Source organism: Centruroides vittatus, unplaced genomic scaffold (genome assembly GCF_030686945.1).
Source record: "Centruroides vittatus isolate TY-2023 unplaced genomic scaffold, ASM3068694v2 contig_196, whole genome shotgun sequence".
NCBI lineage: Eukaryota > Metazoa > Arthropoda > Arachnida > Scorpiones > Buthidae > Centruroides > Centruroides vittatus.
In genome coordinates, this window is record NW_027121205.1 from 162,621 (window position 1) to 184,385 (window position 21,765).

Genomic DNA, 21,765 nt, shown 5'->3' on the forward strand with positions numbered 1-21,765 from the left:
CTCCTTTGCACGCACATGTAAAATTTATTTAAACGAAAGGAAAAAGGTTTACGTTCAAAACGCGCTATCATTATTCATTTAAATTTGTCGAAATCGTCTACCTTTTTGATTTGACGATCTTTCCTAACAAATTCCCGCGCTATTCCGGAAAGCTTAAGCTTTGCTACGGCCAGCATTTGGGCCTTTGATGAGGCGGCTACTCTTGTCACATCCGCGAGCGAATCGAAAAAGTCTGTAATTTTTGTGCCTCCCGTTTCTCCGGTGAATACGGGCTGTAAAGGAATTATTTTCCCCAGACCTCTTAGGGTAAGAGGGTTTGGAGCCGGATTTGGACCCGGATGAGGGTTTGCTGGTTGGGGAACGTTTGTCATTATGTCTACCGCGTACTTAAATCTAGGTTTGCAATTAAGTCTATCGGGTCCCTGTATTTACTAATCCGGGTTATGGAGATCCTATTTCGACCAAACTTGATACCTTATTCGAATATGGCCTTTTTCTTCTTATCAATCGTTCGAGAAGTTCGAAAACAAACCACACTCCTGAAAAACCAATTTGTGGGATCACCGGGAGGTCGGACGGAGTCGGCCTCCTTTTTCGGTTCACAGGTCGGTTAAGACCTGCCCACTGTCGAGGATGGCTTGTCCAGTCTGGAACTAGTAACTTGTCAGGCGAGTGGAGGAGGAGAGAGGGGATCGTTGATAAGACAGAGGCGAGATTCGAGTAAATGACACCAGTTACAATAACAAACAGAATTTATTACGAAACGATAAAGAACAGTTACACCGAATAACATTGACAGAGATATTATATACTAACATAGGAAAGTTCGAACCCGAGAGAGAGTTTACAAATAAGTGGTCGTCATACCTCAACAGGTGGTCAGAGTTTGAGGACAGAGTCTATTCGAAAGTCAATTTAATCGGCGCCGTAGAGGCGTCGTAGATTTTCGGCGTGAGGCGTAAAGGTCTGACTATAGGCGGGAGCTACGAACGACGACCCCTCTGTTCTTGCTCTTTTTTTTTTTATTTCGTCTGCTCGTTAATCTTGTCTTTAGTTCCGAGTTTCGAGTTTTGATGGGAGGGGGAAGTACACTCATTTCCCTAAGACGGGTCGAGTTTTGGTTTGGAATTTGGTTATTGATGTCAAGATAAAGACTATTTTAAATTTTTATTTTTCCGGTCAATTCGAATTCTCACATTAATAATTGAACAGTGGTTACAGTTGTAGAAAATGTATAAAAATTAGTTAAGTATAAATTATTGAGCAGTCAAACAGTAATAAATTTACAAAACATAAATGTTAGAAAATAAAAAAAAAACTTGATATTTACAGGGTGGGTACATTCATCACCATACCATTAACCTGTGACAGAAGGGAAATGAGGAGAGACAATTTTCATATTAAATTTAATACCAAATAATAGAAAATTTAAAGACTGCATAGTTTGATGATCGAGTTTTTTGAATTCCTTATACACTCCCAAATATTATGATATGATAACTTCGACTATAAACATATATTAAGTATAGATATGTTAATTTGAATACTCATTACTGCAAGTGAGTGTGCAAAAATAACGTAAAAGTTTTTAAAAATGAAAGCTTTATAACGAAAAAAGTTATTCATGTATATCAAAACAAACGGTTGAGTTATCTTTGTAGTGATTATTTGTATCAACTTATATATAAACACAACTTTTATACATGGTCTTTCGAAACTCATGGGCAAAAATTTAAGGGGTGATAGAAAACATCTAAACAAGCAATTTTCACCATATAATGCATGGGCGGAGAGTAAGTGGTGAACTGCTAGGAGGTATTTATTACTGTCACATGAAAGAAGGAAACACCAAACAGATAGAGGAGGTACTAAATAATGTTATTGGGTTACTATTTGCTAGCTTCCAAGCTCGTTGAGCTGACACCTAGCTCAGCCTGACATCATACTAGCACGCTCGTAAAAGTATACACAGTAATGGCGGCTTCCGGATTAGTGTCAGTGGCTGTAGCAATGATTTCACAACTACAGTCTCTAGATTCGGAGTCTGAAGACGATGATCTGTTGCTAGAATGTGCAATATCTGCAGTAGAAGTTGAGGCGAATTTATCCAGTGGTGAGAACAGCAAGTCAGTTGAGAAAGTGAAAGGGTATGTTGAGTACACTGTGCCAAGATACCGATCGAAGGATTTTCAAGAACATTTTCGAATAAACAGAACAATTGTGGACATTTTAATGATAAAAATTAGCACTTTTAATTAATAACAAATCGAATTCAAGAGGACGATGTCCATTGACAATGGAGAAAAAAATATTGTGAAGTCTCTACTTGTTATCGAGTCAAGCTCTGTTTAGGTAAAGTACAGATCTATATCGTTAATTGAGATTCATGTTAATAATATGAATTGTGGTTAAAATTAACAAAATGTATATATATTTTTGAATTAAAAGAAAACTATAAAGAATTTTTAAATGAAACTTTGGTACTTTGAAACTTTAAACATAAATTCTGTTTTACAGTATAAATAAGTTAACAACTTTTAACATCATCAGAAATTTTGTAAATTCTTGATATTTTTGTGTCAATTAAACATAACTACACCAAATTTTTATATTGTTAAGGTAATACATACAGAAGCTAAAAATAGTACAACTAACATTAAATACGCCTGTTTGCATAAAATTACAGTTTGTCCCTCTTAATTTCTTCTCCAATAGGTAATAAATGACTTTTTTTAGGACTTCTTGATAATTTTTAGATGTTTGTCAGTTAAAATCCCTAAATTTGGTAAACCATTAAATTCAATGCAGCCCCACACCATAACAGAACCACCATTTTGTTGACTGTTGAAAAACTGCACTTGTCTTTCCTAATACCATACCAGTAATTAGGCCATACAAATTAATTTTTTTTTTCATTACTGTAAAGGACTGAGCTATTGGTCATTCCACAGCATGTGACCTTTAGTCTACTGCATTCTTGCCAATTTTGTTACTGATGATTTTTTATCAAGGCATAAAATTTCACATGTGGAGCTGCTGAAATTCTTTGACTAACAGTGCTTTTTAATGTTTTTAATCCACTTTCACACAAAATTTGACAAGCTAATTTATTCTGTTGTGATGCAAGATGCACAGTTCTATCACTACCACTTTGACATATGATTTTGGGCCTTCCTTAATCAATGTTTAGAAGGTATTAGTGATGATTTTTCCAAAATTTTATAAATTTCAGGAGTAGATCTGCTCATTAAAACTTGCAAGTTCCTTGACACTACAGCCTCCTGCTTTTAATTTCCATATTCATGTAATTTCTTCCATACTAAACTCTTTTTCATGTAAAATTTTGGAAAGTTTTGATTCAGTATTTAAATTACTACTTGACAACAAAGTAAAAGTGTTATGTGATGTCATTTATTTTTATAATTATAAGTTTTTTATGCTTCAAATTTTGCAATTTTGTTTTATCATCTATACTTTTGGGAGCCAAAAAAATATATTTTTGTTGTTAAATTATTAATATAATGATTAATTTTGAATTTTCAAAAATCAGTGTAAAATAATTTGCATAGACAAATGAAATCATCTCTTGAATTCCTAACCTAACCCAAGTGTGGCTATAATTAATTAACAGACTGTATAATGCTGTTAGTGTATTGCATTATATACAAATTATTAATATATATGTATATACAATACTATGTAGCAACTTAACGTGCATTTTCATTTTCAGGTTAGCTGCGGATCGTTTTAACATATGCAGATGAACAGCATGGAAAATACTGCATGACTTTTCTTCAGCACTTTTGGACTTAAATAAAAGAGAAGGCATACTTTCTTGGCCAAACCAAGAACAGGCATTCAAAACAAGTGATATTATACAAAAAAGTTTGGTTTTCCTGGAGTGATTGGAGTTGTAGATGGTAAACATATGGCTATTAAAGCCCCCAGGAATGACCATTCATCCTATTATAATAGGAAACAATTTTATTCGATTATTCTCCAGGCTGTATGCAACGAGAAGTTGCTATTCACGGACTGTTATGTAGGAGAGGCGGGATCAGTTCATGATGCCTGTGTCTATCGTCGATCCACATTAGCTAAGTGAATTGATGAAGGTGTAGGATTTCCGGTAGACACTCAACTCCTCGGTGATGCAGCCTATCCTTTAAATAAATATTTATTAACACCATACCAAGACAATGGCTGTTTAACTGAAATTAAATCATATTTTAACACAAAGCTTTCGAAATGTAGAAGCTCAATTGAAAGAGCATTTGGGTTGTTTGTTGGTCGGTTTAGACGCTTCAAACTTCTCGATATGCATCGATTGGACTTAATGGTAATGTTAATTATGGCAGGATGCATTCTCCACAACTTTTCTATCTTACAAGGAGATGAAACCAGTATTGAAGAGGAAAGGCTAGTTGGAGTGCCAGAAGTACCAGTAATTGAAAATTTCCAAGCAAGAAGAGATGCACAAAATAAGCGTAATGATTTGGCAAACATTCTTTTTGCAAGGCGAATACAGCATTAATGACATAAAAAAGAAATGCTAAAAATGTATATGTATTATATAACTTTTTGTAATGTAACTTTTTGTATGTGTATATATTATATAACTTTCTGTAATGTAACATTTTGTCTGTATATATATCATATATTAAGTAATTAAGGTATAGTACATCCAAAAGTTTATGAAATAAAGATTACATCAAAAATATTAAAAACGAGTTTTTGTTTACTTTATATGAAATAAAAACTTTAAAAACTTTTGTTTTCAATAAAAACGAACTTTATTTATAATTTTTCTAAAATTTTATTTAATATTTCGTGGAGTTTTTTGCGTTCTTTCTTTCTTTCCTCTCTCCTCTCCTGTATTTCTCTTCTTATGTCATGTAAGACGTTGAGCAACTCGCTGCTGTCTTTTTTTCTCTTACGAGTACTGGTATTAGATGAAGCGGGCACAGGAGATTGGGTTGATGGGGATGATGTGCACGCCACAGGAGACTGGGATGATGTGCACGCCACAGGAGACTGGAATGATGTGCACGCTACAGGAGACTGGGATGATGTGCATGCCACAGGAGACGGGGATGACGTGGAGGCAACAGGACACTGGGATGACGTGGGAGTGGAACTTGAGTGAGGATTCACTCTCACTCCATCTGTGTTGCTACAAGTAGCAACGGGATATTTCTGGCCGTTTCCCAATGGCATCATTCATTAAGGAATAAAATTCCCAATGTTTCCGGTTGTTGCCGGATTGGGAATTATGAAGTTTTATTTTTTAAATGTTTTTTTTAGCCCTCGCCATTTGGTGTCTACCCTGGCTGGAGTCACTGAAAATCCCTCTTCATTCAATTTACTAGAAATCATCCTCCATATCTATAACATTAAAGAAGGTTGTTAGAAATTATTTATGAAAGGTTTATAGGTACAATGTTAATTTGGGAAGCAGTACAACCTGAATATTAGTGTACTGAGGTAATTCAAATTATTCCCTGTGTTTATTGTACAAGAATATCAATTCAATGGTCCTGGCTTTGGGCCACTGGAAGCCACAGGGTTTCTCTATAATAAAAGATAGAAAATATTTAGCATATGGAGCCCTTATTATAACAGATTAAAAACTCTAAATTTTTTTTTTAACAATTGGCGCTAATTACATTGTGATCTTAGTTTATCGGTTTATACTTTCAACGATTTCATTCGAAATCAAAATTTGACTTACCAGTAGGGATACTCGGTCCAACTGATGCAGTTGAAATAGAAGACAAAGCCAATTCTCTGGCATAATTTACATCTGTAACGAAGTCCTCTGTTATCGAAATAGGATTTATGATATAAAATTATACACTTTTAGGAATTTTTTTCTACTTACCTTTTATCATCTGACGACAAACGTCTTCATTAACTCGTAATTTAACTTTTTTTCCGTCAGGTAAAGTAACAGTAACATCATACATGGATGCCGCTATCTTAGAACAAACGCCAAGCTTGTTGTAAATTCCTCGAGCACGCTAGGAATGCTAGCAATGACGTCATGGGTGCGAAAAGTATACACTGTGCTCACTGGTAGCTAACAAAAAGTATACAGGCTGAGCGTGCTAGGGGCGAGATCGGAGCTAAAAGTAAACGCACCCATTGACAGCATGTGTGGCAGATTTACAGAAACTGCTCAAAAGAGCGATTGCCTGTGATAATGCAGGCGTTACACCTGCGACGTAGCAAGCGGCACACTTTTTCAAGCACACCCAGCATGTCTTGGATGTCACCAGCAGCAATAGAAATCCTGGCAACTAGGTCCTCATCAGTGTTGATGGGGCTTTCGTACACGAGACTTTTCAAATGGTCCCACAGAAAAAGTCCAGACAGGAGAGATTGGGTGAGCGTGCCGGCCATGGTGTGTTCTCATTTTGACCAATCCATTACCTTGGGAATTTAGTGTCTAAAGTGTTCCACACATTTAAGCTGAAATGGGGTGGTGTTTTGTCATGCTGGAACCACATACATGTTTGTATGTTGGCTGCAACAGGTTGAAGTAAGTCTGGCAATACCTGTTGTAAAAATGTGAGGTATGTTTTGATTTCCAGTTGGACTGGCAGAAGGTTTGGGTTGATCAAATGGTCACCCACAATTCCAGCCCAAACATTTACTCTGAAACGCTTCTGATACACATGAGGATGTGTCGTACAGATTGTTAGATGGTTGTGCATATTAGAAATGCCTTCACAAGTAAAGGTGCATTTATCCGTGAATAACACATGTGCACTAAAAATTAGGCTGCACTGCCAGCTGTTTAAAAAACCAACATGCAAACTCAACACGTGGTGCATAATCTGCAGGTATTAAGACTTGCACATTCTGTGCAAGGTAGGGGTGTAATCCTTTGTCGTGCAGTAGTCGCCAAAGAATCGAGTGGGCACATTTATGGCACGGAAACCTCTCGGATGGTAATATCCAGATGATCTTTCACTGTTTGCAGAATGTCCTCTACAACTTGTGGCGCCTGCACACTGCCGCCACGCTCTGTATCATGCATGCCAGTAACAAAGAATCTTGTTTCGCACAGGCACCGATGCAATCACTCGAACATTTTTCGGTCTGGCAAGTGTCTTTTCGGGAAACGCTGCCTGTACAGTCATTTGGCTTCTAGAGCATTCCCATGGCTTTAATTGGGCCAACAATATCTACGGCAATTTTTTGGAATGGAGTACTTGCCTCTTCATTACTCTGGAGAGGGGCTTTACTCTTATGAATGTTATGTTTCTGGCAATTATTACATACTCTGATAACTTCTTCCACTACCTGCTTGACGTTTTTCATGAAGTAACTTGTTTCAATAACCTCTAAAGTCTTTATTACCCCCCAATGCCTTGTAAGCTGATCCTCGTGGATCGCTTGAACAAGTTTCTTGGCCAAGCTCTATCGCCTATACATACTCTATTAACACAGCTATTCTTGGCTCTCCAATAGAAACTGTTATATAAGCAGTCATTCACCAGGGTATACCCATGAAGGTTACTTCCTGAATCCCACCTTCCTCTCAAAAGGTCTTTTTTTATGGGGCCAAATATGCTGTCACTATCTTGTGAGTCACTAATTTCTCCCATCGTTAAGGTTTTAATTGTGTTAGAATCAATTTCAAATCAGTTTATTTCATCAATACTTTGCGAAAGGAAATTTATGACCTTGTTATCAGCACCCCTTACATGGCTCACTTCAATATCATAGTCAGCTAACTCCATCACCCACTGCGTAAGACGGCGACTACTATTGGTGAGAGTCCTCAAAAAACTGAAGGGTTTATGGTCGAACAAGATTATAGTCTTTCTATCTAATATAAGATGTTTAAAATGTTTTAGTGATAACAAGATTGCCAGACATTCCTTCTCTATAGTTGAATAGTTGCATTCAGCTCCCTTAAATTTTCTACTGTAAAACTTGATCGGAACTAAGCTACCCCCAACCTTTTGTTCCAAGACAGCAGCAGCAGCTTGATCAGAGGCATTGGTGTGGAGAAAGAAATCCTTATTGAAGTCAGGGTGGGCTAATAGAGGGGGGTTGGATATTGCTTGTTTAAGTGCTTCTCAACTCTCTTGACAACTTGTGCTCCAGTGAAATTTTTTTTTCTTCTTAGTTAAATCCGTCAGAGGGGATGCTATCTCAGAAAATGACGGAACGAAAGCACAAAAGAAACCAACCATTTCCAAATAGCTACGCCATCTCCTTGATGTTAGTGGGAGATCTAATGTTTCTTATCGCACTCACATTTTTAGGATCTAGTATAATACATTCAGAGTCAATAACATGCCCTAAATATCTAATCTTCTTTGCTAAGAGTTGGCACTTACTTGGGTTTAGCCATAATCCCTCATCCTTCAGGGTCAAGATCATTTCTTCAAGCAAGTTCAAATGGTCGTCAAGGTTCCTCGAAAACAAAACAATGTCATCTTGGAACACGTGGCAACTGTTCCCAATGTATCTAGACAAAACGTTAGTCATCATATATTGGAAAAACTGCCTGTTATATTTTCCTCCTTGGGGCATTCTTTTTAACTGATATTTTTTCCGTGGCGTCGAGAAGGCAAAAACGTGCCTTACTTCTGGGTTGAGAGGGACTTGGAAATGACCAGCCTTTAGATTGAGAACAGAGAAATAAAGATTTCCTTCGAGCTGGGCTAGTATGTCATCAATTCGTGCTACGGGGAAAATTTGCTGCTCGGTTATTTCATTTAGGCTCACTCTGGACTTACATAAGATAATTTCACCAGACTCCTTGGGCACCACGTGTACGGGGGAGTTCCAAAATGACACGCTTTCCTCGCAAATGCTTGCTTCAACGAGCTCATTCACTTTACGCTTGAGCGCCGGGAGGTAACTATAAGGGATATGGTATTGTCTGGTGTTGAGAGGCTGGTCAGACGTGAATCTCATCCTGTGTACGTAGTTGTGAGAGCAGAGATATCTGTGATAGTTTTAGCAACCACAGTGGGGTATTTCCTTAGCACATTTAATACTTTTTCCCTCACATCACCCTCAAGATTGTCCAATTTCCAAGTAGTCTCATTACTGTTTACCTCTTCGTTCATGTTTATATTAAAATCACAATTTATGGCTAATGTTATACAACTAACCACGGGTCGCAATTGCGTCAGCAAGTTCGGTTGAAGACCAATGATATCTACACCTATGATTAATTCATAAGTCGCCCTCTCAGGGAATTTCACTCTGGTTATTTCTAACTTATGCATGTCATTGTCTATCGTAACTACCATCGACTCGTGGCTACATATAATAGTACCTGACATACCACTGATGAAGGATTCTCTTTCAATAATGAAGTTTTTATTCTGAGCCCTTACCCAGTCTACAATCTCCTCTCTCGCAACTGTCCTTTCAGCACCGGTGTTGATTAGTCCCTTCAGCTTTCATTCCAATATCTCAATTGAGACAATGGGTAGTTTACGTTTTGTAAGGGTTACATTACGGGTCAGAGTCATAGTCACGCAATGGTTTTTTGCCTGACCTTTTAAATGATCGCCTTTTAGTTTAAGGTTTCCCTTTTCTCACAAAACCTTGCCAGATGTCCAGGACTCTCACATACAAAGCATTTTCTTTTTTCTCTCATTCCCCGGTTGTCTCTCCGAATCCGACTTTCCTTAACCAATTCGCACGTCGATTTTAACGACTCACTTAGCTGGCTGATCTGACGTTCAAGTCTATCAACCTCGAGTTCTCACTTGCACAGCTTGCCTTTTGATTTACACAAACTTCGTAACCGGGGTTTTTTTACTGCAAGCGAGCTCTATCTCTTCCTCGGCTAATCTCCTCATCTAATGTTTTCGGGCGCACTCTCATAACCGGCTTCTTCAATTTGGGTAATAACCCCTTGATAAAGCTCTCCTTCATTGTGTTATTTCTGAGCAACTCTAGGTTGGGGTTTCGTGTCACAGCCCTCAAGAATAGGGACTTCACGCGGATCCCATATTCGCAGACCCTTTGCGTTTTTGAGCTACTTTTAGTACTAACTTAAAGTAGTCCCGCTCCCTTTCTTTACAGCTAAAACATTTGATTAAGGCTTCCTTTAGGTCGGAATAATCTTTCACACTCTGTTTTTTCAGATCGAAGAAAACTGAAAGTGGCTCACCTTTCAACCTTGCTTGAATTACAGTTGTCTTAACAGAGTCCTTTCAATTTGCCAGGTTGGCCATGTTCTTAGTGGTCTTAAAAAACCTACTAATATCGAGCTCATCAGTAGATACATTAGAAAAGGAGGGGATCATCCCCATAAACCCTGTGACAATAGATACACTTTCAATCTCCGTCGTGGCAGCCATATTAGATCCGCTTGAGACTTGCTCCTCTATTACAATCACGAATACCAAATACAATTACACACTATACAATTCCAAATTCTACTTTCAACTTCAAACAATCAATGCTTGTCCACACGTGATGTGAATCTCAATGATGCGATACAAACCTTTTACAAACGTTCTTACCTACGATATTAAATCCTGTCGCAGACGCCAATGTAGGTCTGTTGAATGGTTGAAGCACACAGAATGTGGTGGGGTAAGATGTGAAAGGCTTTACACAGTAAAAATCCACACAAGAATTGGTATTTAGCTATTTTTATACATGTACTTAGGTTGAACATAGATTAGGATGGGACGAGTTAACTACTACTACTACCGATCGATCGCGAACGGAGTGAGTCTACTTAACAAAATTAGCCTACAATAATAAAATTTAACACTAATTGTAATTACAGAATATTACATTGACGGAGGCACCTGCTGATAATTTGGTGAACAGTCAATTCTCCTTACGAATGTAGAGATTTCCTTGTAAAAAGTTCGGTTGTGTCTGGCTTTGTCCTCGTAATTTAAGCCCTTTTACTTTTTCAAAACCTTGTCAGTCCTTACCTCGTTTTTCTCCGTAGTAGAGCTTGTAGTCCTTCCAGGTGAACAATCGACGACTGAAGACAAAGGAAAGAAAGGTGCTGACGCATAGTGCTCCTACCATTTATACCTTGTGCCAACCAAATCACGTGGGCTAGGCACAGTTCAATAGTCCAATTACGAACTGACAGAGTAGCCCCATGTGACACACACAGTGATGAACACAAAGTAAATCTGGTATGCGACAAATGAGGTAAATTCCAATACAGAATTTCTGAAAAAAAAAATATACTAGTGTCATAACACTACAATAGTTTATTTCAACATATCTACAAAACTTTTTCAATGTTTCTACACGCATCGTGTAAATTGAAAAATGGCTATATATTTTGCCAAGAATATTTTCTACATTGACCACCAATTATTTTTTTGCATTCTTAGATAGTACACATTCTTGGCAACTGACCTTTCTTCTGTAAATTTTTTGTCAGATGGAGAATTACTTTCTTTAGAATTAAATCCTTATGATTGCTGCCATCTGTTAAAATTTCAATAAAGGGAACTTTTCAACTTTTTTAGCTGCAGCATTCAAAGTATACAGGCTTAGAATTGTCTTTATAATTCCTGGAGTTTTGTTTGCGCGAACATGACTTTTGTTGCAACTGATGAATTTTGAAAAATTACTGAATTTAATTTACTTGTACAGTCTGATGACTGAAAACTGAAATGGTGCATCATGGTGTAGTATGCTAAACTTAATTTTTATGCAGATATTTATATATCCAAGGCAGAATCGTTAGGAATGAAATATTGTTGTATTTTGTGAGAACTGCATTTTGAGCTAATGTTCATTTTACGGGTTTCTGACTGAAGGTGTTGATCTAATGAGGTTTTTCTTTTGTAACTTATTTTTAAATTCACATTACATGTGGGACAGAACACTTTGTCTTTTTTCGCAGTACTTTTAAACATTGTATAATGTTTTTGTAAATTATCATTAAAATTTCATTGCATTTTTGTTTACTTATTTTCTAAAATAAATAAAAATATAGTATTTAGATAATAATAATAATGTAAAAAATACCATATTATGCTAGATTGTTATTAAATACTAATACTAAATACTAACCTGTTAGATATTGTTTTTAAAATATGTAATTTAAGTAAAAAGTTGTTATGAAGTTTGTGGCACATACAATTCAGATGTAATTTCCCCTACAACTGCAAATGTTCCATTGATCTGGCAGACAGCGATGCTAGATGTTTTCTGCCCTTGTAGCCAAATAATTTTTTAAAATAGCCCAGAAGTAGCCAACTGCTCGAGCAGTTGGCTACTTTTGGGCCAATAGCAAAGTGGGCCAATAGCAACTTGGCTACTTTTGGGCCAATAGCAAAGTGGGCCAATAGCAATCTGTGAAAGTAGGAAAAATTTGTTAAGCAGTAGGACATAGGACAGGTTTAATTGTAGGACATGTTCTTCCACAGTAGGATGGGTGGTCACTCTACACTAACTGCTGTAGAATATTAGGGGGCTGTGGTTACCGAAATGTTTTTGGACAGGTTGGTAAAAATACACTTCTTAGATTAAACAAAGTCAACCCACTTAAAGGAAAATGAATCGGAGCTCACATTTCACTGTAGTGTTTGTTGTGTGATGTACTGGATCTCACGAGCAAGGTAGTACAATAAAAAAAAACTTTGTTAACAAGTTTTTTTTACAAAGTATTAAATTTATTCACAATGAACCGGTTCTTCACTTTACACGATCCCAACTTTATGACCTTATCCTGGTCAAGACATAGGCATTGAACATTTTTAGAACAAAACAACAAAAGGGAGACTTCCAAGCACATGACAAATTGATTATGGGACGATCAAAATTATTCTAACTTAAAAACTAAACTTACAACTATCTTACAACTAAAGAAATAAAAGAAAGGGGAAAATTAATTAAGGATAACAGATAGATAGAAAGACTAGAAAATACCTGGGATTTTTCGACAGGATGAATCTTGGGTGTAAGATACCTTCTCCAATTTTTTCTTCTTTTTTATCTCAATATTTCTTCTCTTGATTTTTTCTCCTCGTAGATCTTCCTATCTGTCACTGGTCTAGATATTCCTTTTTTTAAACTCTCGAGCGCTGCCTTCCTTGTAGACGCTCTTTTTGGGTCTCACCCTCAGAAATGGATCTTTTCTCTGGCTGTTTTTGCCTCAGGGCTTTTCTTTCCTTTCTTTTAGCATTTTCTCGGAATTGGTAGTCTTACCCCCACAGGAAAAGGATTAAAAAAGAATGTTCTAGAAAAGATTTTAGACAAAGAAACAGGAAAGACTTAAAACTAATAAATAAAAAGTACAAAAATATGTACAAAAATATACAACAAATATGGTTAATGGCCACATCATAATCCACATATTCCCCACTTACTGCTAATTGCTTTACAATGGTAGGGGATGGTTTTTCCCGAAATATTTATGGTTTGGGGGTGGTGACTAAACATTTATTGGTTGAGACAGTTAAAAGACACATACAGGAAACTGAAACGGAGCTTAGATGGCTACAGACTTCATTACAGTTTGTAGAAAATGCTTTTAAAGTTGACGATTTTTTTAATAAAAATTTCTGAAATATAATACTTTTTTGTTTTTGTTATAAAATAAATAAAAATGAATTATTTTGAGTAGTTTTCTTTATTAAGAATTCCAAAACACAATATATTATTCACCTAATAGCACAAAACCACAAAATAAACTATGATTTTTACAAAATTGATTTTCGAAAATGGATAATGGGGATTCTCCACATGACAATTATCGCAAGAATGATCTTGCACACCTTACGCAGGGTTTAAATCATTCAAAACATCTTGTACAAAATTTCTGTGCAGTTCTCTTACACTGAATGAAAAACTATAGTTATCTTCTAGTTTTATTATTAAGAGCTGCAGTTTTTGGTGGATATGATAAACTCCCTTTATCAAATTTCCTCGTAAATTCTGCTAGTGTATTTTCAGAGTTGGGAACATCAGACTCAAACAATATGTTAAAACAATTTTCAGAACTCGAATAAACTGTTCAAACACATTTTCGAGCAATATAACCAGATATATAATAAATTAAACGCGAGTCACTTTTCTTTCTGATTTATGGGTAATGATCTTTTACTGCTCAATTGCTACCAGAAATATACTTATTTGCAGCATCTGTGTCTCCAGCATGAAGTAGCTTATCAATTTTTTTTCTGTATATTTGTTTTATCAAGTTATGATGATTTTGTAGAGAGATAAGAGAACTTAAAAAACTTTTAATAAATATACTTATAAAAATATTGCTGAACAGACAAAAAGCAATTCTTCTTGAAGTAGCTAAGGTTGGCTAATTAATTTTCAGCATATGATGTCTGGACAAGAGATAAAAAAAAGTCAGACTAAGTAGAATAATATTGCTTTATTGTATTCTAATAAATGGAAAATTAGCCAAGGGGCTACTTTAAAAAAAGAAATAAAAACATTTATTACACATTTTATTTGTTTTTATGTTTAATTCAATCAGATATTAGTATTCTAAGCTGCTGTAACTCATGTAATTTTTTGTTTTTCTATTCCTTTTCTTTCTTCCATCTTTGTTTGTCCTTTGCATTTCTTTTTGCTGTTTCTTCTATGAACCATGCAGGGGGTACCCACTTTTTCTTGTGGTTCTCCCTTGTAAGAGATGTTTAGGGATGGGATGAGACCAGGTTGCTTGAGTCCGATGTGTTAGTTTGGCTGCTAACTATGGCTGTATTTGGTGCATGGGATTTAGAGTCAGATAGACAAACAGTACTCACTGAAGTACATGGAGAAGAAGGCAATGCAGGAGAGGCAAATGAAGCACTTAGGTAATGAGGTGGAGGATTGTTGTTTGATTTGCTACTATACACTTCATAAAACTTATTAAAATGTTTTCATCTTATTTTTTCTTCTCCTGATGTTTTTAATTTATTTAAATTCTGCCTAAATATACACATTAAATTTTGCCATTTATGGCTATATTCCTCCCCTGAAAACTTGTACCCTTTGTAGGGCCTGTGAAATTTGACCCCACAGTTTTGCTTTACAACTGGTTTCTGGAAATCATTTTCTTTCTCTATTCTATAGTTGATTAAAGCTGTGTAACACCATCAGACCATTGAACTGAAAAAAGAAAGTACTTCAATATTTAATATATTACTTGTTATTTCAGTATTTGTTAAATAACGGATGGGGCAGACGGCAGCATGGTCGTTGGTCAACAAATGCTGTAAAGTTACTGATTTCACTGTATAAAGAGCATGAAAATAAATTGGCCAAGCAAGAAGGTATGTAAATATTTGTTTATTTTATTTTCGAATAATTAAAGGAATTACTTATTCATTAGAAGTCCTCACTCATAATGTCTAATCCATATGGTTTTTCATATAAGATATTGATAAAAAAAAACACCTCTGTTATTAAAAAAATTCTATCAGAACAGTATAGAGCAGAGAAAAAAATATTAATTTATCATGACCAGTACTACAATATTGCTGGCTAATATCAAGTACTGTGCAGTACAACAGAGCAATGCAACACAGATAGTTTATGTACTGTACATTTCAAGTCTAAAAAGGGTTTTTTTTTTTACAAAGGAATTATTACAGTCTTTTCCCAAATGATAGAGCCATTTTAAAGTAGTGACATAATAGAAATAGTAAGCAAACCTTAGAGGATTGATTATTGGTTTACATATTATGTAATAATTTTAATAAAAAAATATTAAAATGACTATATAAACCAATTTTGATAATGCTGCACAGGACATACTAATCCCATAATGATATTCATCTTTACTTCAGCATTTAAATTGCAATTGTTATGTAAAATAGTACACAGAATGGTATAAAATATATAATAAGAGTGAATTTATGTAAGAATGAAAAATTCTTACATAAATTATTCATTAAAAAGGTAATAGCTAACGCTTGGCATGAAATCACCCATAATTAAAGGAAAACTTTTTAAAAACTATGCAAGACAAGAGTTTAACTGTCTTCTAAACAAACATTTTAATCTTCAATCTATTTATAGTTTAAAGTTTTTAATGAAAATAGTCAGTCATTCTTAAAATATAAGTATTTAATTATTAAATTCTGTGTTAATATTAGGAGCTAAAATTTAACACAGAAACCAAAATGAAAAAAATTATAATACTCTGACCTAAAATTTATACCCCTTGATGTGGGTTCCTGTCCGTGGTGAGGGGACCACCCAGAGATGGTTTAGTAACCCTTCTTTACCATCCCTGGGATCTGAACGCCCACCCACGTGTTTGCCGTGCGTGGTGTCCCGTATGCCGGAAAGGGGGATCCTGGTAGTTGAGGGGCAACATATCGTCCCCAACACACTGCTTCGACTTCTGCTTCGGATAAACAGGAGGCTCAAATCAGGCTTTGTTTGAGTTAATCGGCTGGTCGTTGAGTCATTTTTGACCTCGGCTTGGAGTCAACCGATTGATGCAGACCGGGCGGACACATCAGACGATGTACTTTTCTTGACTGCATTGTGAGTGTATAGCTCTTGGGAAACCCTGATGTGACAGTCTATGGGAGTCTCCCATTTGACGGCATTTCCTCGTTCGGCCCCAAGGTGGGTGGGGTCACTAGGAGCTGAAATCTTATTTATCAATCATGGATACTAAAAACAATCCAAAAACCACCAACGAAAAGACAACCAGCCAGCCATCCTACTTAATAGTGCATGTTGCTGGAGAAACACCTTTATCAAAACGTTCCCCTTTTCTGATTCAAAAATTGTTTCAATCTACAGTAGGAAACCTGAAAAAAATACAAAAATTGAGATCTGCTTGTAGAAACAACCTCACTCCAACAATCAGCAAAACTTATGGCAACAAAGAGCCTCGGAGACATGGAAGTCACTGTCACCCCACACGGAAGTCTAAACTTATCACATGGGGTGATATCAGAGATTGATCTAATGTCTGAAGACGAATCAGATATTCAGATCGGTCTTTCGGATCAAGGAGTTACTGCAGTTCGACGCATCTCTGTTCGTCGAGAAGGCAAGTTAATTCCAACTAAACATTTAATTTTAACCTTTAACAAACCGACATTGCCATCTTTCATAACAGCAGGATATCTGCGCTGTCCAGTTCGCCCATACATTCCAAATCCACTGCGTTGCTTTAAATGCCAGCAGTTTGGACATTCACAAACATCTTGTAGAGGGAAAGGTGCATGTGCTCAGTGTGGAAAAGAAGATCACGAGAGTACCAAATGTACAAGCACTCCATGCTGCGCAAACTGCAAAGAAGCCCATCCTGCCTACTCCCGAAAATGCCCTGCATGGCAAAGAGAAAAAGAAATTCAACGGGTGAAAACTGTGAATAATATACTTTACCCCGAGGCACGTCGCATGGTAACTTTAAGTGCACCAGTGAAAAACAAGACATTTGCTGCTGTTTTAAAATCCACTAAGACATGTGCAGTTCAAACAGATATTTCTGTCTCACCAAGTGAATCTCTCACTCGCCTTTCGAAATGTCTACTGATCCCATCAAAAGATACATTAGAAAAGGAGAATGTAAAACCTAAAACACCACTACCTAAAACAGGGGTAACAACAAGAAACGTGGGTTCTAGAAAGGCAAGTAAGAACCCACTAAACAAACAGAGAGTGAAAGCAGCTCTCTCTAAATGTAAAAAATCAGAGGCTCAATCTATGAGTGAGTTTTCTGATATCTCTGATGAAGAGAATAATATAGAGGTGACACAACCAACGTCACCTTCAAAAGGAAAATCATCTGTGAAGTTAAAGAGGGATACCTTCACAAAAAATGCTGCCTCAACAAACACATAATGGATTACAAAATAATCCAATGGAACTGTCATGGTTTCTGCAACAACTTTTCTGACGTTAAACACTTGATATCATCTACTTCATCTCTCTGTGTGGCACTTCAGGAAACACATCTAAAACCTGGAGAAATAATTTCTTTAAAAGGATTCAGTCTTTACCGTAAAGATGATGACAGCCACACTCGCGCCAGTGGAGGTGTGGCTGTACTGGTTTCAAACTGCATCCCGTCCTTACCGGTACAAATTACAACAGAGCTGCAAGCTGTGGCAGTCAGAGTTTCATTTGGTGTAACTGTTACAGTTTGTTCCATATACTTGCCACCAGATGTCAGAGTCAATGGCAATGAATTTGATGCCTTGGTTGAACAGCTGCCAACTTTATTCCTTTTACATGGTGATTTCAATGGCCACAATCCAATGTGGGGCAGTTACGATATTAACCGTTGAGGCAGGGCCATTGAAAGATACATAGGTAATCACCAACTATATTTATTTAATACTGGAGAAGTGACATACTTTCACGCTCCAACAAGAACATTCACTGTCATTGATCTATCATTAGCTAGTTCAAACCTGTTTTCAGCATTTACATGGGGGGTTGGATCTAATCCACTCTCTAGTGACTACTTCCCAATATTTCTAAAATACCCGAGGCAGAGAAAGCTGTGAAACAGCTTGTCCACCACGCTGGAAACTTGAAATGGCAGATTGGCCTGCATTTTCCTCTTTGGCTAACATCACTGAGGAAATGGTCAATACTGCTGATATCAGTGATGCAGTTGAAGTTGTCACTTTCAGTATTATTCAGGCAGCCGAAAAAACAATGCGGAAAACATCAACCAGATATCCAAAACATCCAAAACGATGGTGGGATCAGAATTGCGAGGCAGCATTTAAAAAACAAAAGAAAGCATGGGGGATTTTCAGAAGATACCCTACTGCTAACAATTTGGTTGCTTTTAAAAAAGCAAAGGCAAATGCCAGAAGAATCAGAAGGCAAAGCCAAAGGGATTCTTGGAGGAAGTATGTATCTAGCATAACATCTTCCACCAGCTCAAAAGCAGTCTGGGATAAAATCCATAAAATTAATGGGCAATATGCTTCTTACCTTCTGTCCATGCTGGAAAATAATGGCACAATAATCAGTGACATAAAAGGTATTGTCTTCATTCAGCAATATTACTGTATTTTACGGACTATAAGACGCACTCTTTTGTTTGAAAAATTACCTCCAAAATTCAGGTGCATTTTATAGTTCGTAGTGTCTTATAGGTATTTTTTTAAAAGCTTCTTAAAAATTAAGGTGAGGTTTATAGTCTGTAAAATACAGTATGTATACAACAAATTTTTAGGCTTATAAACTACAAACTGAAAAACAATATTTAAACTTTCACTCTTCATCTATTTAGGAATATAATATGCCATTCAGCAGAATAGAACTATGTACAGCAATCTCTCGCTCGGGGAATACTGCTGTAGGCTTGGATAAAATTCACTACAGCATGATTAAAAATCTGTCAGACAATTCCCTTAGTATTCTCCTGAATCTGTTTAACAGAATATGAACAGAACATATTTAGCTTGACTCTTGCAGGCTATCAATTATTATTCCCATTTTCAAGCCAGGTAAAGACTGCAAAAATCCCTCTAATTATAGACCAATTTTTCTGACTAGTTGTCTTTGCAAACTTTTCGAGAGAATGGTAAACATGTGCTTGATGTTCCTCCTAGAGGAAAAGAACTACTTTTCACCACATCAGAATGGATTTTGTATGAACAGAAGTACCACAGACAATTTAGTAAATCTTGAAACATCCATACGGGAAGCGTCTGTTAGACGACAGCACTTTGTGTCTATGTTCTTTGATATAGAGAAGGCCTACGATTGCTGCTGGCGATACGGAATACTTTGTGATCAGCATGAATTCGGCTTGCGGGTTAATTTGCCAATTTTTATAAAAAAACTTCCTACAGAATCAAAGATTCTAAGTCAGGATGGGCAACACTTTGTCTAGGCTTTTCACACAAGAAGAGCATGTTGCTTGAGGTTGTATTTTGAGTGTGACTGTTCCTAATAAAAATTAACAGCATAGCTAAGTGTCTTTTTTTTAGTGTGAAACACTCTCTGTATGTGGTTGACTTTCAGATCTGCCAGTCTAGTAACATGAGTTATATTGAGAGACAACTGCAAACCTTTTTAAATTGCATAGACAGTTGGTCCAAGACTAATGGTTTCAGTTTTTACATAGAGAACATTTTGTGCATCCACTTTTGCCGAAGGAGTGGTTAGCACCTGGATCCCGAATTTTACCTAAATGGGGTTAAAATTCCAATGGTCAACGAGGCTAAGTTACTTGGTTTTTGTGTTCGACCATAAATTGACGTTTTTGTCACACTTGTGCAATCTGAAGAGTAGATGGTTAAAAGCTCTGAATTTTTTAAAAGTATGCTGCTCATCCTGGGGAGCAGAGAAATTTTCAATGCTCAGAATATATAGAGCTTTTGTTTGCTCTAAGCATGATTATGGATGCATCGTGTATGGCTCTGTGCGAGAATGTACTCTTTGGATGCTGGATCTAATTCACTGTCAAGCATTTTGTTTGTGCACTGGTGCTTTTTGAACTTTTTTTGTTTAAAGTTTGTACGTTGATGCTTATGAGTCTCCACTATCTTTTAGGAGAGAACAGTTCTTTTTTTTTCATAACATTAAACAGAGATCTCAGAATAAACTGTTAGCTGATTGTTCAGATACTCAGCTGAAACAATTATTTGCAGCTCGCTCAAGTAGTGTCCTTACATTCGCCATAAGAATGGAGAATGTAAGCAGCACGATTGACCTGGACACAAGCAACATCTCACAGGTTGAGATTAATAGTATTTCACCTTGGTTAACTCCAGTGATAAATGTTGATTTAAGCTTAAAGCAGTTTCTTAAATAAATTACACCAGACTATGTCTATAGACAGCACTTTGCAGAAATTCAACACAGTGACAGGAATCTAATTTCTATATACACTGATGGATCTAAATCGAATGACTATGTTGGCTTAGCTTGGTTTCCAACATGAAATTGTGGCAGAATAAATAACACCGAATTCTTCCATTTTTACTGCGGAGTTGCAGGCTATTTATTTAGCTCTAAAATATATAAATAGGAAAGGTCATCGTAGCTGCGTGATTTACACTGACTCAGTTATTGCACTTCAGGCTTTGATTTAGTGTGAACCTAGTTCTCACTCCATAGTGATCAAAATTTGTAAACTGATTTGTCATTTTATTGCGATTAATTACTGTATAAAATTCTGTTGGGTTCCAGGCCACGTTGGTATAAGGGGAAATGAAGAAGCTGATTCAGCTGCAAAGTCAGCAAGTACTTTTCAGCATACAATGCGTACTAAAGGAGGTGACTTGAAGCTAGTCGTTAAAAAACGACTAGAGGAGAGATGGCAAAATGTGTGGAACGCACAAGTTTACAATAAACTACATGAGGTCAAACCTGTGATAGAAAATTGGACACAGAAGAAACCTTATGGCAGGAGATCTGAGGTTATTTTTACCCGTCTGAGAATTGGACATACTCGACTGACTCATTAATATTTTTTGAAGGGTGATGACCAGCCAGTATGTCAGCATTGCAACTGCCCTCTAAGTGTAAAACACATACTGTGCAATTGCTCTGTCTTTGAGAGGATGCGTAAACAGTATTTTTGAAATGCAAGTCTGACAGAGGTTTTGGGCTAGAGGCGAAATGTGAACAATCTGCTGGACTTTCTGAAAGTAATTAATATGTATAAAGTGATTTGATTATTTATTGATTATTTTTATTTATTTTGTTTTTTTTGCTAACATTGTTGTATATATTTGTTTTTGTTGTTTGTTTATTTATTTTTGTATTTTATTTTTTATTTTATGTATTTATTTATTTATTTTGTTTTCTGTACTTAATATTTGTCATATGTTATTGATTTGTCTTGTTTAAGGTTATTTA

General features: G+C 36.3%; 1 protein-coding gene across 1 annotated transcript; it reads left to right on the forward strand.

Moving 5' to 3' along the window:
* Window positions 1-16,827: 16,827 nt before the first annotated feature.
* On the forward strand, window positions 16,828-17,778 carry LOC136970418 (uncharacterized). The gene has a single exon (XM_067264859.1). The coding sequence runs from the start codon at window positions 16,828-16,830 to the stop codon at window positions 17,776-17,778; it is 951 nt and encodes a 316-aa protein (XP_067120960.1).
* The last annotated feature ends 3,987 nt before the right edge of the window (window positions 17,779-21,765 follow it).

Excerpts from the sequence above, each read along its gene's own strand:
- LOC136970418 (XM_067264859.1), top strand. The coding sequence starts at position 16,828 with ATGGAAGTCACTGTCACCCCACACGGAAGTCTAAACTTATCACATGGG.